This window comes from Pseudorasbora parva, chromosome 2, assembly GCF_024679245.1.
Source record: "Pseudorasbora parva isolate DD20220531a chromosome 2, ASM2467924v1, whole genome shotgun sequence".
Taxonomy (NCBI): Eukaryota; Metazoa; Chordata; class Actinopteri; order Cypriniformes; family Gobionidae; genus Pseudorasbora; species Pseudorasbora parva.
In genome coordinates this window covers 38,065,896-38,081,987 of record NC_090173.1, presented here as the reverse complement: position 1 = coordinate 38,081,987, position 16,092 = coordinate 38,065,896, and the positions used below count along the sequence as shown (strand labels likewise).

The 16,092-nt window shown below is 35.2% G+C and overlaps 1 protein-coding gene across 1 annotated transcript in view; it reads right to left on the bottom strand.

Annotated features, from left to right (window-relative positions):
- Positions 1–282: 282 nt before the first annotated feature.
- kcnj19a (potassium inwardly rectifying channel subfamily J member 19a) overlaps positions 283–16,092 on the bottom strand; it is a 37,717-nt gene continuing 21,907 nt past the window's right edge. The window contains exons 2-3 of the mRNA XM_067418836.1: positions 13,076–13,292; positions 283–3,042 (exon numbers count right to left, since the gene is read on the bottom strand). Coding sequence (XP_067274937.1) covers positions 2,405–3,042; positions 13,076–13,292 — 855 coding nt within the window. The 3' untranslated portion in view covers positions 283–2,404. The remainder of the gene's footprint in view (positions 3,043–13,075; positions 13,293–16,092) is intronic.

Here is a 16,092-nt window from a genome sequence, read left to right as displayed (position 1 = left end):
ACATAAAAGAATGGATCTTTTCCATTATGAGACCAACACAGTCTAACAAGAGCAGCGCAAATTAGCGTCTGGTTCAAGGCATGTTTTTTTGGGCGCTAATCCGCTAAATAATGCCGAAAACACTAATAAACTGACAAGCACAAACCTTATTAAATCACCTTGGATGATCGTTATGTATTTTTTTTTGTGCACAAAAACTATTCTTGTCGCTTCATAAAATGATTGTAGAACCACTGTAGTGAGATGGGCTTTGTAACGTCGTCTTTAGTGCCTTTATGGGTCTTGAGGAAATGGCACTGGTGTCAATGAAGGCCTTTCTGAGCCATCGGATTTCAACTAAAATATCTTCATTTGTGTTCCGAAGATGAACGGAGGTCTCACGGCATGAGGGTAAGTAATTAATGACAGAATTTTCATTTTTAGGTGAACTTACCCTTTAAGCCTATTCCCAGACTAAATATCAGTGCCACTGTTTTGTCTCAAGATGCACATCAGTGATGTGCTTATTTATAAGGCATGTTTATAAAAACTACTTAAATGTCCTAATTAAACTAAGGAATAATGCTGGCTTAATCTAAGCCCTGTCTGTGAAAACAGGCCTAAGACTTGTTTTCAGAGAATATAGCTTTAATATAGATACATCTTTTCTCTTATATTTATGCATCTGTCAGACACTTTTATCCAAAGTGACTTACACTGGATTCAAGGTATTTATTGTTGTTGTTTAATCAATTCTTGCTTACCCTGGGAATTGAACCCATGACCTTTGCATTGCACTGACAATTCTTTACACTTATTTTAAGTATAAACACAAAAACAAGTGAAAACAAAACTGCCAGTGAAGACAATAAATACTTACATTCAATATATTATATAACAATAACAATAATAATTAGGTACCATACAAATGTTAACACTTTATAACAAGGTTTCATTAGTTAACATGAAATAAGAATGAACAATAATTCAACAACATTTATTAAATGTAAATTTCAACATTTACTAATCCATTATTAAAATCAAACGTTGTATTTTTAACATAAGTTAATGCACTGTGAACTTACAATCAATAAGCTGGAATTGTATTAGCTAACATTAACAAAAAGTAATAAATGCTGTAACATATTGCTCATTGTTAGGTCATTTTAGTTAATATATTAACAAATGAGACCTTATTATAAAGCGTTAGCAATGTTTGAAGTCAGTAAGATTTTGAAATGTCTTTAAAAGAAGCCTCTCATGTTTACAGAGCTGCATTTATCTGATCAAAAGTACTGTAAAAACAGTAATACTGAGAAATATTATCACAAAAGAACTATTATAGTTCTGCAACAGTTCTATTTTTGAACTGTTTTCTATTTAAAAAAAGATTTTTTTTAAATGTAATTTATTCCAGTGATAACTGAATTTTCAGCATCATTACTCCAGTCTTCAGTGTCACGTGATCCTTCAGAAATGACTAATATGCTGATTTGATGCTCGAGAAACATTTCTTCAGAAATTTAAAAAGCCTTTATTTGAAATGGAAAACTTTTGAAACAGTAATGTCTTTACTGTCACTTTGTATCAATTTAATTAGCATAAGAGCACAATCCCATAAAAGCGCCAATGGGTTCTGCGTGTGATCTGACGACGCACACATAAAAGAATGGATCTTTTCCATTATGAGACCAACACAGTCTAACAAGAGCAGCGCAAATTAGCGTCTGGTTCAAGGCATGTTTTTTTGGGCGCTAATCCGCTAAATAATGCAGAAAACACTAATAAACTGACAAGCACAAACCTTATTAAATCACCTTGGATGATTAATTATACTCTCCTCCCATAAATCCTTCAAATGCATATGCAGTGAGATCTGCCACAAAAATAACCCTGTTCACTGTACATTTTCCACTGTGTATTTATTAAAAAGAGTAGCTTTTTAATGGCAAAATAAGGTTTGCGCTGGCGCAAAGTGTTAGTAAATCTTAATTAAAAAAGAAACCTTTTAATAACATCTTAATGACCCCAAACGTTTGAATGGTAGTGTATATACAGTATAAAATATTTTTTCCAAGTAAATTGATCTCGTTTAACTTCTTTAAATACATTTTGTTCCCAGGTTGCAACTTTTGAAACATGTCTTGTTTTTAAGGGATTTTTTTTTAGATTATTTGCCGTATAGGAAGTCGAAAAATACTAAAAATACATGAATACATTTTATTCCAATGCAAGCCATTGCAACAACTCATTCACTGTGCAGTCAGATTGTTCACATTATTACCTTTACTCTACAAGAGTCCTTATCCAGTTCCAAACAAAACAATAATTTTACCCATATCTGGAAGTAGTTGTCCGTACTCCTCGTAAATAAACCCTAGAAACTGCTCTCAGATTAGCACAAGGTTCCAAAAGCACTTCCAGGTCAGCGATCTGCATTCATCCTCCTTAATTTGGCAGGCAGGTTGTCCTCCATTCGGCCACCAGACGTGTGTGGAGGAGCGTGCTGATGTGTGGGGTTGACCACTGGGGTGGGAGGCAGACTCCTCTGGTGCAGATCTCCAGTGGACAAGGCCATGGGCTGGAATCCCACCTTAAGGGCTTTGAGGTGGAATCGTGCCTCTCCGTCAACTTGCCCAGGACTAGAGCTGAGGCGCTGTAGTTTAAGAGGAAGGTCCCCGGTACTTGAAGCCTTTTCGGAGTGCTGCGAGCTTAAGCGTAGCACCTTCCTCTGCAGATCTTCTCTGCCAGACGAACTCATTTTCTGGAGTTTACTGGGCAGCTTGCACGAAGCGCTTCCGGCATGCACCCTTTCCTCACCTGCTTCCAGGCAGTCCATGGAAAACACTCTCTCGTGGTGCGGCGTGAGCAGGGGCGAGGGGAGCGAGGATTTCTCCTCATATTCTTTTACACTGTAGGGTGGTGTGGGCACCTCAAAGGTGCTGTGAAACTGGGAGTAGTCCACACGAAAGAAGCCCTCTTCCAGAGACATGACGGGCAGAAAGCGGTGACCCCACAACACCTCATCTTCTGTGTACGAGGTACGAGCCTGACATGTCATACCTGTGAGAGACGACGTATAATAAACAAGCATTACAATGCGGTCGAAACATATAACAGATGGCTTTCATTGTCAGGTTGGTCTGGCCATGAGAATGATTTATACTATACTATTCCTCTGTCTACCTAGAATGTGATTTAAAGACTCTCAGTACATAATGTGCGTGAGAAGGCCATGCAAGTCAGAGTTTTAAGACTCCTGCAACTATAATTCAGCCAGAGGGCCATTCAGTGACTCATAAATGCAGCCCAGCCATAGCTTTACACAGTCGTGCTCTTTCACGTATAAACCCAGCCAGAAAAATCCAATCTGCTCCTCAATAAAATTAAAAACAATCAATAGAGCAATTACTAAACACTTGGTGTTGCTGAATGCATTGTTGTTTTCTGCAGAGGAACTCTGTCGTCATTTTCATGAGGTTAAACCAATACATAAAAAGAGATGAGAACATTTCGGCTGTTTTGCTGAACAGGATGGTGTTTAAAAGATCCTCAAATTTGATTGGAGACTGTGAGTCTGTGTAGTGTTGGGGATAATTCAGTGTCTCTTTCTGGTGGTTACAAAAAATCCAAGTGTGTACAGAGCTTTTTTATTTTCAATACTTTACATTTTAAAACAAACTTCTAAATGTCTGTTCATTAGTCGCTATGTAACAAACAGAGGACACAATTTTAACAATGTGGTGCTTCTAATTAAGTGATGAAAAGCAGTTGCAAACATTGTACAAAATACATATAGCCTACTCATCTTTGCACCAATAAAATGTGCAACACGATGGGCCCTATCACACACCCGCCTCAATGTGACGTGAGGCACAACTTTAGGCGCAACAAAAATGTTGCTGCTAGTTTCAGCCAGACACGGTTATCATTTTCCTGTCCTGCACCACGTTGTTTAAAGCAAATGGTATCTCACCCATCTGTTTGCCCATGGGCGTGCTGGTCTGAAAATGAGGTGTGTCCAGTAGAGCGGGAAGGGGGGTGCTGCGGGGGCTGCAGCCCCCCTCGTTATAGCATCAGCCCCCCTGGTGCTATAACGCCTAAAATTGTATTAAAACATGAAATGAAATAAAATAAATTAAAATAGACTGACATAACATACTGTGTTTTAATGGGATTAAAATAATGGGCCGTGGATAAGATATAAACTAATTTATAATTATTTTAATAATTCCTCAGGAAGTGCTTTCGTCACCATCATGTCACCTCGCTCACTCTCGTTTGTTCATGGTTGGCAATACACAGCAGAAACGTATGTAGACTTTTTTTGAGTAACGTTACTACTAACACGGTTAAGAAAAGTAAAATTGGGAAATCTTCTCAAATAAAGTATGTAAACAACAACGACGCTGACCTTGACACCGACACAAACTCTGTTCAGACATCTGCGAGGTTTGTGAGCTGGACGTTAACATGTAAGTTAGCCTACTCTAACCAGTCTGCTGAGGTCGGGACACATGATATTTTACAAACGTAATTATGAATCATTATTTCTCCAAATATGCGCACATGATGGACTAAAAGCCCTGGCAGATGCTGGATATTGTATGTAGCCTATGAACACAAATAAAAAGAATGCTTTATGAGTGATGATTAACGTGTGTGTGTATGTGTGTGTGTGTGTGTGTGTGTGTGTATGATCCATGGGTGTTGGAACCATTGTGTGTCGTGAGGACAAGACTCACCCACTTTTAAAGACCAATGATATTGGACCCACTCACTTTTATCGTCACTAATTCAACACATCTGTTTACCTACCCCTAACCGAGAAAAACGTATTAGGTGTTTGACTCTTTTTTTTTCTTCCACTTTTCTAATATTTTCTCAATTTTTATTGAAAATAAATGCCTTTCTGATCTGTGATGTGAAAAGGGAGTAGAGCGAGTTCGGCAAAAGGCAGGGCAAATAACTCAGTGATTTCCGTAATTTTGTCTGGCGCAATCAATCGTTTAGTAAACTGCAGTATATTTGTATCTAACGTTACTCCAGCAAAAACAAATTCTGAGACCACCCACAGTTTTGCTTCCGACACCCATGGTATGATCACGTTTTAACAAGTAATTAATTTGAAACAACAATATTCTGGGGCGGTGGGTCCGTCTGTGCTCTTTGACGGTAAAGGGGGGTTCTACGACTACTACTACAACACCTGTCTGGTCGCCACCGACAACATAATGACGTCACACATTTTCCGACCCAACTTTCAGCCCCCCCGGAATTAAACGGCTTCCAGCGCGCCTGGGTGTGTCATTAGTCATTAGCACAGTATTTTTGTGTTATTTAAACTAAACACCTATAGGCAGGTGCACAGCATGTGTACACTGTGCGAAGCGTTCAACACATACATTTTTAAATATTAAAAAATAAAAGGATTCCTCTCTGGAGAAGCGTTTAGTCTTACCGCTTACAAATTTTGCCATGTAAACAGCAAATCGGCCATGGTGCAAGCGCAATTGACTTATAAAGGGACTAGGAGATGAGACTCATCATTCATCACTCATCAAAGAACGATTAGAGAGTAGATGGCTCCATATGATTTTGAATTGCTTTCACGGTATGCCATACCCATCGCACCGCTTCAAATCGAACACACATCTGAATCATTCTTGAAGTAAAAACACAAGTACTGTGTGTTGCCACATAATGGCTAATTTTGCTATGGCTTCATTTAAACTAGTCCCATTAAATTGGGCTTGAGAGCACTATAGATCACTGAATTAAACTAGCTTTAAATTAACCATAATTAATAAACAAATGCAGGGCAAGGGAACTTAATCAGTGAAAGGTGATCCAAGTCTGCAGAGCTTCTGTGCGGGTCTGCTCATGATGAAATAATTATCATTAAAATAGCCTTCTAATTAGAAGAAGCTAATATAAATCATGAACAAGCCAAAAGATTAAGGAAGAAAGTCCCAACAGCTCGCTTTCTGTGAGCATTTCTGTTGGCACTGCATCATCCCATGTAATTAAACCATTGTGGCATTAATCACACTGAAAATCCTATATTTTGCTGCTGTAGTGGTCATGCTGAGTAGAAGCAGTAGGGTGGCCTTGCTTCATCTAAAGGCTTAAATGATGGATCAATGCTGGAAGAAGTTTTGTGGATGTATCAATAGCTTCTCTCTGGTTTAACTGAAAGCAGCTTTTTAAGCTCTTATTTGAAGCAAGACCAATAAGACTCATGATCTCTATATGGTATTGATTAAAGGAAGCCTATTTCACACTTGCATTTAGTCTATTTAACTAAATTGCACATATATTTCGTTCTTTGTTATTCCTTATTAAAGTGTACAATGAGACATTTTAATTCTGTGAGCTGCAAATGTTCATGCAAAGCCCTTAATATATCCTAAAAGGAATACAGAGCCGTAGCTTTGTCTTGTACTGTTGCGTCTGTAAAAAGATTAACTTGACATTTCTGTCTGTGTCAAGGGATTCAGCGAATCAATAAGCACTTATGAGTGCATGACAGGCCTTAGCTCGCAAACAGCAGGGTGGTAAACTGTTTTAAATCACCACATGAATGTTTGCTCCGTTACTGGCTTGACAAGAAATGAATTACTGAGTTAAAAGTGTAGGTGAATTAATAGATGGTTTAACAGCAGTCTTCCTCTGGTGTGCACTGACTGCTGTAGCACCTGGAATATTGAGCATTGCTGACATATTATAATGTAATACCCTCCCTTGCTTTGTCTCCATTTCATATCTTCTCTCTGATAGAGCGAGAGTTTAAAAAAAAAGCCCCCCTGCATGGTATTTTCATATTATCAGATTTTATTTGCAATAAAACAACTAATAACTGAATAAAATGTCCGATTTCTTATGAAAGGTTTGATGGTGTGAAAAGTAGTCACAAATATATATTTAAATATATATATCTGAAGAAAAACAAAACAAATATATTACATTAAAAACAAATATTGCCTTACAATCTGAAATAAAATATTGAAAATGCCAACAAAAAAAAAAAAAAAATACATCTGAAATCTAAATGAAAACTAAATAAAAAAAAAATTAAATCACAAAATCCCATAGCAAAATTACTAAAACTTAAACTAAATTTTAAAAATAAAATTAAAAAGATTTAAATGAATAAACTGTATAATAGCATATATATGATACTAAAACAATGTTGCTTACTGACTCCAGTCTCTAATCTGGTCCATATTAAGTCACTCCTTAAATTTAAATCTATGATTATTAAATACATTTTACTGTTAAAAAATCCTATTATTTGTAAACGCATTTAATAGCATTCATCCCCTCAAAGATGTGAAAGTTATGTATCGAAGTGTAATACTTTATAGGCAAATGGTCCAACTAACCTTAAATATGAGCAAAAGTAAGTAAGAGTAGAACATGATAGAAAAACTGAGAAGACAGAAAAGGAATTTCTATATTTCTCTTTATTTGTGTAGTGAAAAAAAGAATGTAAAAAGAACTGCTGTTGTCCTCCTCCTCCTCTCACATCTTTAAAGGAAAATCCCATTCTGCCTTTCTCAGTTACTTCCTCACACTCTGCCTGCATAAAAGACACCAGGAACGGATCGAACTGGAGCGAGGTCTGAGGCTCAAACTGACAAGCATGGGAATAAGAAATGTATTATCCACAAGGCTCAGCTAACAGCACAGCGAAAGCACAGGCCTGAATGAATGCAATCAGAAAGACACGTTTTTAAACCCACTCGACACCCTGACTGATCTGACTGTATATTGTGTCCATTCAGATGAAAAATTAGGCTGGAGGGTTTTGAAAAAAAGAGAGAGAGAAGTAATCAAGTTTAGAAGGTATAAGTGTGAGAAAAGTGAAATGTTCACTTCAGTCTGATAAATGAAGATGAATGATGATAAATGCAAAATCCACCTTTTCTTAATTAGTAATTGTGTCATGTTTTTTCATTAAACATTAAAACATCATTAAAACAAGACTTCTGGAGATGCAAATTTGCATAAGATACGTCTGTTTTCAGAGAGCATATCTTGAGAAAATTACATTTGCATTGACATGAACATTTGAGGTCACTAAGATTGAAAAAAAAAGGAAAGAAATTAATGCATTTATTCAAAAAGTCACACAATTCTGGCTTTATATCACTCAATTCTGACTTTATATCACTCAATTCTGACTATATCACTCAATTCTGACTTTATATCTCTCAATTCTGACTTTATATCACTCAATTCTGACTTTATATCACTCAATTCTGACTTTATATCACTCAATTCTGACTTTATATCACTCAATTCTGACTTTATATCTCTCAATTCTGACTTTACATCTCTCAATTCTGACTTTATATCACTCAATTCTGACTTTATATCACACAATTCTGACTTTACATCACTCAATTCTGGCTTTATATCACTCAATTCTGACTTTATATCATACAATTCTGACTTTACATCACTCAATTCTGGCTTTATATCACTCAATTCTGACTTTATATCACTCAAATCTGACTTTATATCATACAATTCTGACTTTATATCATACAATTCTGGCTTTATATCACAATTCTGACTTTATATCATACAGTTCTGGCTTAATATCTCTCAATTCTGACTTTATATCACTCAATTCTGACTTTATATCACTCAATTCTGACTTTATATCACACAATTCTGACTTTATATCTCTCAATTCTGACTTTATATCACTCAATTCTGACTTTATATCACACAATTCTGACTTTATATCATACAATTCTGACTTTATATCATACAATTCTGGCTTTATATCACAATTCTGACTTTATATCATACAGTTCTGGCTTAATATCTCTCAATTCTGACTTTATATCACTCAATTCTGACTTTATATCACTCAATTCTGACTTTATATCACACAATTCTGACTTTATATCTCTCAATTCTGACTTTATATCACTCAATTCTGACTTTATATCACTCAATTCTGACTTTATATCACACAATTCTGACTTTATATCACTCAATTCTGACTTTATATCACTCAATTCTGACTTTATATCACACAATTCTGACTTTATATCTCTCAATTCTGACTTTATATCACACAATTCTGACTTTATATCTCTCAATTCTGAATTTAGATCACTCAATTCTGACTTTATATCTTTCAATTCTGACTTTATATCACTCAATTGTGGCTTTATATGTCTCAATTCTGACTTTATATCACACAATTCTGGTTTTAAATCTCTCAATTCTGACTTTATATCACTCAATTCTGACTTTATATCACTCAATTCTGACTTTATATCACACAATTCTGACTTTATATCTCTCAATTCTGGCTTTATATTTCACAATTCTGACTTTATATCACTCAATTTATATCTCACAATTCTGACTTTTTATCTCTCAATTCTGACTTTATATCACACAATTCTGAATTTATATCACACAATTCTGAATTTATCCCACTCAATTCTGACTTTGTATCACTCAATTCTGACTTTATATCACACAATTCTGAATTTATATCACACAATTCTGAATTTATCCCACTCAATTCTGACTTTGTATCACTCAATTCTGAATTTATATCACTCAATTCTGACTTTATATCACTCAATTCTGACTTTATATCACTCAATTCTGACTTTGTATCACTCAATTCTGACTTTATATCACACAATTCTGACTTTATATCACTCAATTCTGACTTTATATCACTCAATTCTGACTTTATATCACTCAATTCTGACTTTGAATCACTCAATTCTGACTTTATATCACACAATTCTGACTTTGTATCACTCAATTCTGACTTTGTATCACTCAATTCTGACTTTATATCACTCAATTCTGACTTTATATCTCACAATTCTGACTTTATATCACTCAATTCTGACTATATCACTCAATTCTTACTTTATATCTCACAATTCTGACTTTATATCACTCAATTCTGACTTTATATCGCTCAATTCTGACTTTATATCACACAATTCTGACTTTATATCACTCAATTCTGAGTTTTTATTAAACAATTCTGACTTTATGTCTCACAATTCTGACTTTGTATCACTCAATTCTGACTTTGTATCACTCAATTCTGACTTTATATAAAAAATTCTGACTTTATATCACTCAATTCTGACTTTATATCACTCAATTCTGACTTTATATCTCTCAATTCTGACTTTATATCACTCAATTCTGACTTTATATCACTCAATTCTGACTTTATATCAAAAATTCTGACTTTATATAAAAAATTCTGACTTTATATCACTCAATTCTGAATTTATATCACTCAATTCTGACTTTATATCACTCAATTCTGACTTTGTATCACTCAATTCTGACTTTATATCACTCAATTCTGACTTTGTATCACTCAATTCTGACTTTATATCACACAATTCTGACTTTGTATCACTCAATTCTGACTTTGTATCACTAAATTCTGACTTTATCTCACAATTCTGACTTTATATCTCACAATTCTGACTTTATATCACTCAATTCTGACTTTATATCACTCAATTCTGAGTTTTTATTAAACAATTCTGACTTTATATCTCACAATTCTGACTTTGTATCACTCAATTCTGACTTTGTATCACTCAGTTCTGACTTTATATCAAAAATTCTGACTTTATATCACTCAATTCTGACTTTATATCACTCAATTCTGACTTTAAATCACTCAATTCTGACTTTATATCTCACAATTCTGACTTTATATCCTTCAATTCTGACTTTGTATCACTCAATTCTGACTTTATATCACTCAATTCTGACTTTATATCTCACAATGCTGACTTTATATCTCTCAATTCTGACTTTATATCTCACAATTCTGACTTTATATCACACAATTCTGGCTTTATACCTTGCAATTCTGACTTTATATCATACAATTCTGACTTTATATCTCTCAATTCTGACATTGTATCACTCAATTCTGACTTTATATCACTCAATTCTGACTTTATATCACTCAATTCTGACTTTATATCACACAATTCTGACTTTCTATAACTCAATTCTGACTTTGCATCACTCAATTCTGACTTTATATCAATCAATTCTGACTTTATATCTCACAATTCTGACTTTATATCTCTCAATTCTGACTTTATATCTCACAATTCTGACTTTGTATCACTCAATTCTGACTTTGTATCACTCAATTCTGACTTTATATCTCTCAATTCTGACTTTATATTACTCAATTCTGACTTTATATCCCTCAATTCTGACTTTATATCTCTCAATTCTGACTTTATATCACAATTCTGACTTTATATCTCTCAATTCTGGCTTTATATCACTCAATTCTGACTTTATATCTCACACTTCTGACTTTATATCACAATTCTGGCTTTATATCTCTCAATTCTGACTTTATATCACTCAATTCTGACTTTATATCTCACAATTCTGACTTTATATCTCACAATTCTGACTTTATATCACTCAATTCTGACTTTATATCTCTCAATTCTGGCTTTGTATCACTCAATTCTGACTTTATATCACACAATTCTGACTTTATATCACTCAATTCTGACTTTGTATCACTCAATTTCAACTTTATATCACTCAATTCTGACTTTATATCTCACAATTCTGACTTTATTTCACACAATTCTGACTTTATATCACACAATTCTGACTTTATATCACACAATTCTGACTTTATATCACTCAATTCTGACTTTGTATCACTCAATTCTGACTTTATATCACTCAATTCTGACTTTATTTCACACAATTCTGACTTTATATCACTCAATTCTGACTTTATATCACACAATTCTGACTTTGCATCACTCAATTCTGACTTTATATCACTCAATTCTGACTTTATATCTGTCAATTCTGACTTTATATCTCACAATTCTGACTTTATATCACTCAATTCTGACTTTATATCACTCAATTCTTACTTTATATCACTCAATTCTGACTTTATATCTCTCAATTCTGACTTTATATCACACAATTCTGAATTTATATCTCTCAATTCTGACTTTATATCACTCAATTCTGACTTTATATCACTCAATTCTGACTTTATATCTCACAATTCTGACTTTATATCACTCAATTCTGACTTTATATCACTCAATTCTTACTTTATATCACTCAATTCTGACTTTATATCTCTCAATTCTGACTTTATATCACACAATTCTGAATTTATATCTCTCAATTCTGACTTTATATCACTCAATTCTGACTTTATATCACTCAATTCTGACTTTATATCACTCAATTCTGACTTTATATCTCACAATTCTGTCTTTATATCTCTCCATTCTGGCTTTATATCACTCAATTCTGACTTTGTATCACTCAATTCTGACTTTATATCACTCAATTCTTACTTTATCTCACAATTCTGAGTTTTTATTGCACAATTCTGACTTTATATCTCACAATTCTGACTTTATATCACAATTCTGACTGTTTATTGCACAATTTTGACTTTATATTTCACAATTGTGAGAAAAAAGTCAGAATTCTGAGATAAAAAGTTGCAATTAATCCTTTTATTTTTTATTTAGTGGTGGAAACATGCTTCCATAAGGACTGTGTGGATAAGGGTAAACTCTTTGAATTTCCATATTTTATGTTAGCGTCACTGACCCTAGACCAGGGATATAACACTCTGAAACCCTCCACCTCCCCCGGCCACCTGCCTAAACCCGTCAAAAACTTTTATGAGAGTTTTCATGATTCTTCATGATTGAAGAAAGCTGTTATTTTATAATAAGTAGTAATATTTCACAAATTACTGTTATTACTGCATTGACCAAATAAATGCAGCTTTGGTGATCATACGAGACTTTCAAAAACATAAAATAAAAATCTTACTGACCGTAAACTTTTGAATGGTAGTTTTGTTGTTCTTATTAAAAGATTGTTACATATATGCATAAAATTTAAATAAATTATATTGTTTTTAGTAATGTTAAAATATTTTGGACTGAGGGGATACAAGCAAAGCTGCATTGTAAATGAACTTTTGAGACAACACATTCTCAAGCCAAATGATGTTCCCAAAGGAATGGAGAGTGGATGGAAGAATGTTACTCACCCGTCGTCTCTACAATGCCTTCCAAGATGACGACAATCTCAAACTGCTCGTTCATGAGCGAGCGATGGGACAAGTCGAAGAAAGGGCTCTTGGGATTGATCTCATGGCAAATGGTGAGGGGAGAAACCAGGAAGAGTTGGTCAGCACCTGTTCCGAAGCCCACGTCCAGTTCACACTGATCTAATGGCAGGAACTCACCCTCCGGGGTCTGACGAGACTGGTGAGAGACATTATCATCATTATAGTCATCATCTTCATCCATTTTACATTGATAACTTACGTTTTAGAATTGTATGCAAATAGACAAATGACAAATGACAGCAAACTATCTGAAAAACATATAATCAAGATTGGTAGGGAAAAAGGTGGAAATGGAAAAAGGAAATTGAAATAATCAAACCCAAAATAACAGAATATATACCTAAATTGAGGGACAAATATATGCTGTTTAGAGTTTTTTTATTTGTTTCTAGCCAAGTGAAGAGAGAGAGTTTGTGGCTGACAAAGAGTGAATGGGGGATTTTGACAAGCATGAGCTCAGAGCAGTGAAATAAAACACAGACGGAGAAAAAGAGGAGGCTGGGATGAGATAAGAAAATGCCTACAAAGCATTGGTATTTCAGTCATGATTTAAGAAGATAAAGAATTGTTTTCAGAGAGCAAGTGAAATTTGAGACTTGACGATTTACAGGGCGATGTTAAACTGAAAAAGGGAAGGGAACTCCTTTCGAAGGGTATGTTTTTTTGTTTTGTTTTACACAGGCTAGTGAGTGGTTTGTGTTTGTATGTAGAAAGGCAGAGGATGGAGCCATATGCACAAATTCTCTTATGAATAATGTTGCTGTGAATACAAAGTGGAAGAAATCACTCTTACATTCAGCTGGTTGGCAGATGTCCCTCGCTTCCAAGTCTCCATATCATCCACTCTCAATACAGTGGACTTACTGGAGCTGTTTAGGCCAAGAGTGTCTCTAAAGGGCCCTACAGCTGTAGAACAGCCTCATGGGATGCAAACCAGCAGCCCTCTATAAATAGGCGCATTACTTAAAACACTGGAGCTCAGAGGGGCACCAAAAAGCCTCAGCATGGAATCATATTCCACATGATGTGAACTACACACAAATGTCTAGGCATTTCCAATCTCAAAATACAGCCATAGTGCATTAAGACCTACAGAGGTGATTGGATAATAACTTCATTGTCATTTTCTCCTTCCTTCCTTCCTTCCTTCCTTCCTTCCTTCCTTCCTTCCTTCCTTCCTTCCTTCCTTCCTTCCTTCCTTCCTTCCTTCCTTCCTTCCTTCCTTCCTTCCTTCCTTCCTTCCTTCCTTCCTTCCTTCCTTCCTTCCTTCCTTCCTTCCTTCCTTCCTTCCTTCCTTCCCTCCCTCCCTCCCTTGATTAATCTTCTTGTAGGTTAAAATGTTTTAAAATTATTTATTTTAATACATTTTGGTTTTTGTTTTATTCTAGTCTATGCAATGCTTTATTTTTTTTAACTGATGGTATCTACATGGTGACTAGACATGTGCCGATTTTCGATAATGCGATTTATCACGATAATGAATATCTACGATAGAGCCTATTGTTAACGTGGGCACTTTCAAATATCGTAAATAATTAATTTATTTACAATTTCTAATTTTTTTATAATGCACTCAAGAATACTTTGCCCATCAACCTTATAAATGCTCAACACCGCTGTATTCTGCGTCAAAGGGAAGCGCTCAGATATAAACAAGCCCAACGTGCGTTTGCACATGACTGAACCGGTGAAGGAGACGCCCTGCTGAAGTGTCGCTCACTGACAGCAGAGGGCGCTGATGAACTGCAGAATGCAGCGCTTACCCCGGAAACACCGCAAACAAACAAAAACTGCGTGTAGTTTTTAAAACAGCCGTTCGTTTTTTGTAATCTCAATGTTGTTCATCACAGCACCAAATACTTAATACTTAAAGACTTAAAGATGTTTGGGCAGTAGTCTGCACCAAGTGATAATAGACACAATCATATACTGTAAAAAAGAAAAAAAGAAAAAATATTGATGATGCTCCTTCACTTTCTTCCACTGACATAACTGAAGCTGCCAGTGTTCAAATATGGCATTGACATCTTGGGTCTCGAGTCTGCACAGTAGTGAGTGTGAAGTTGAGCTGCAATATCAAGGTCCTGCCCACACTCCCACATAATCAACAACCTTTGGTGAAATAAACAATTATGGAAGAGATTAAAGTTAAAGTTCCCCCCAAAGGTCCCGAAAAATGTCCGTTGCTGCCTCAGTGAATACTTCGCTCAGAAAAGCCTTCAATCATAACGCCACACTCCCTTTTTTAGTGTCAAATAACTAACTAAAACAAAACTTATTTAAAGAAAGAACACTTTAAAAAAAGGTATTTGAAGTGTAATGTGATTGTTTAGTTTGTCTATGTCCCATTAGAATACATGGAGAGGACAAGGTTTATGACCTATACTGCTTCCAGTCACCTGGGGGCGATCGAGACACATCGGCTTCAGTTTTCAGGACTGGTGATGCAGGCTGTCAGAATTATGCGGCTGAACAAATTCAAATCCAAATCGGATCAACTGATCAGTAAATTGAAGCAAATATGATCAGGTGAATATTTATCTATAAATCATGTGATGAAACAATCGAGCTGCTAGGTGAATCTGAACTCTCGTTGCAGGGAAGACTGGCTGGACATGGCCTATCACTACTACATCCTGTGCACCCAAGTAGAACAATTTAATAGTGCTCATACAGACAGAGAATGACATTTCTCTATATCTCTCTTACCCTATTATTCTCTCCATCTCACTCTTATTGCTCCTTTTCTCCTTGTCTTGTACTTTCTTTTGCAAACACATTCTTGGCTTGGCTAAATAATCAGAAACAGTGAGGGAAATTTCACAATAAGACGATACACATAGATCCAACTCCGAAAATATGTCTGGTTTTCATGGCAGCTGAAGCAGTTTTTTTTTTTTTTTTTCACAGTAATGGGATAATACATTTGGGGCAGA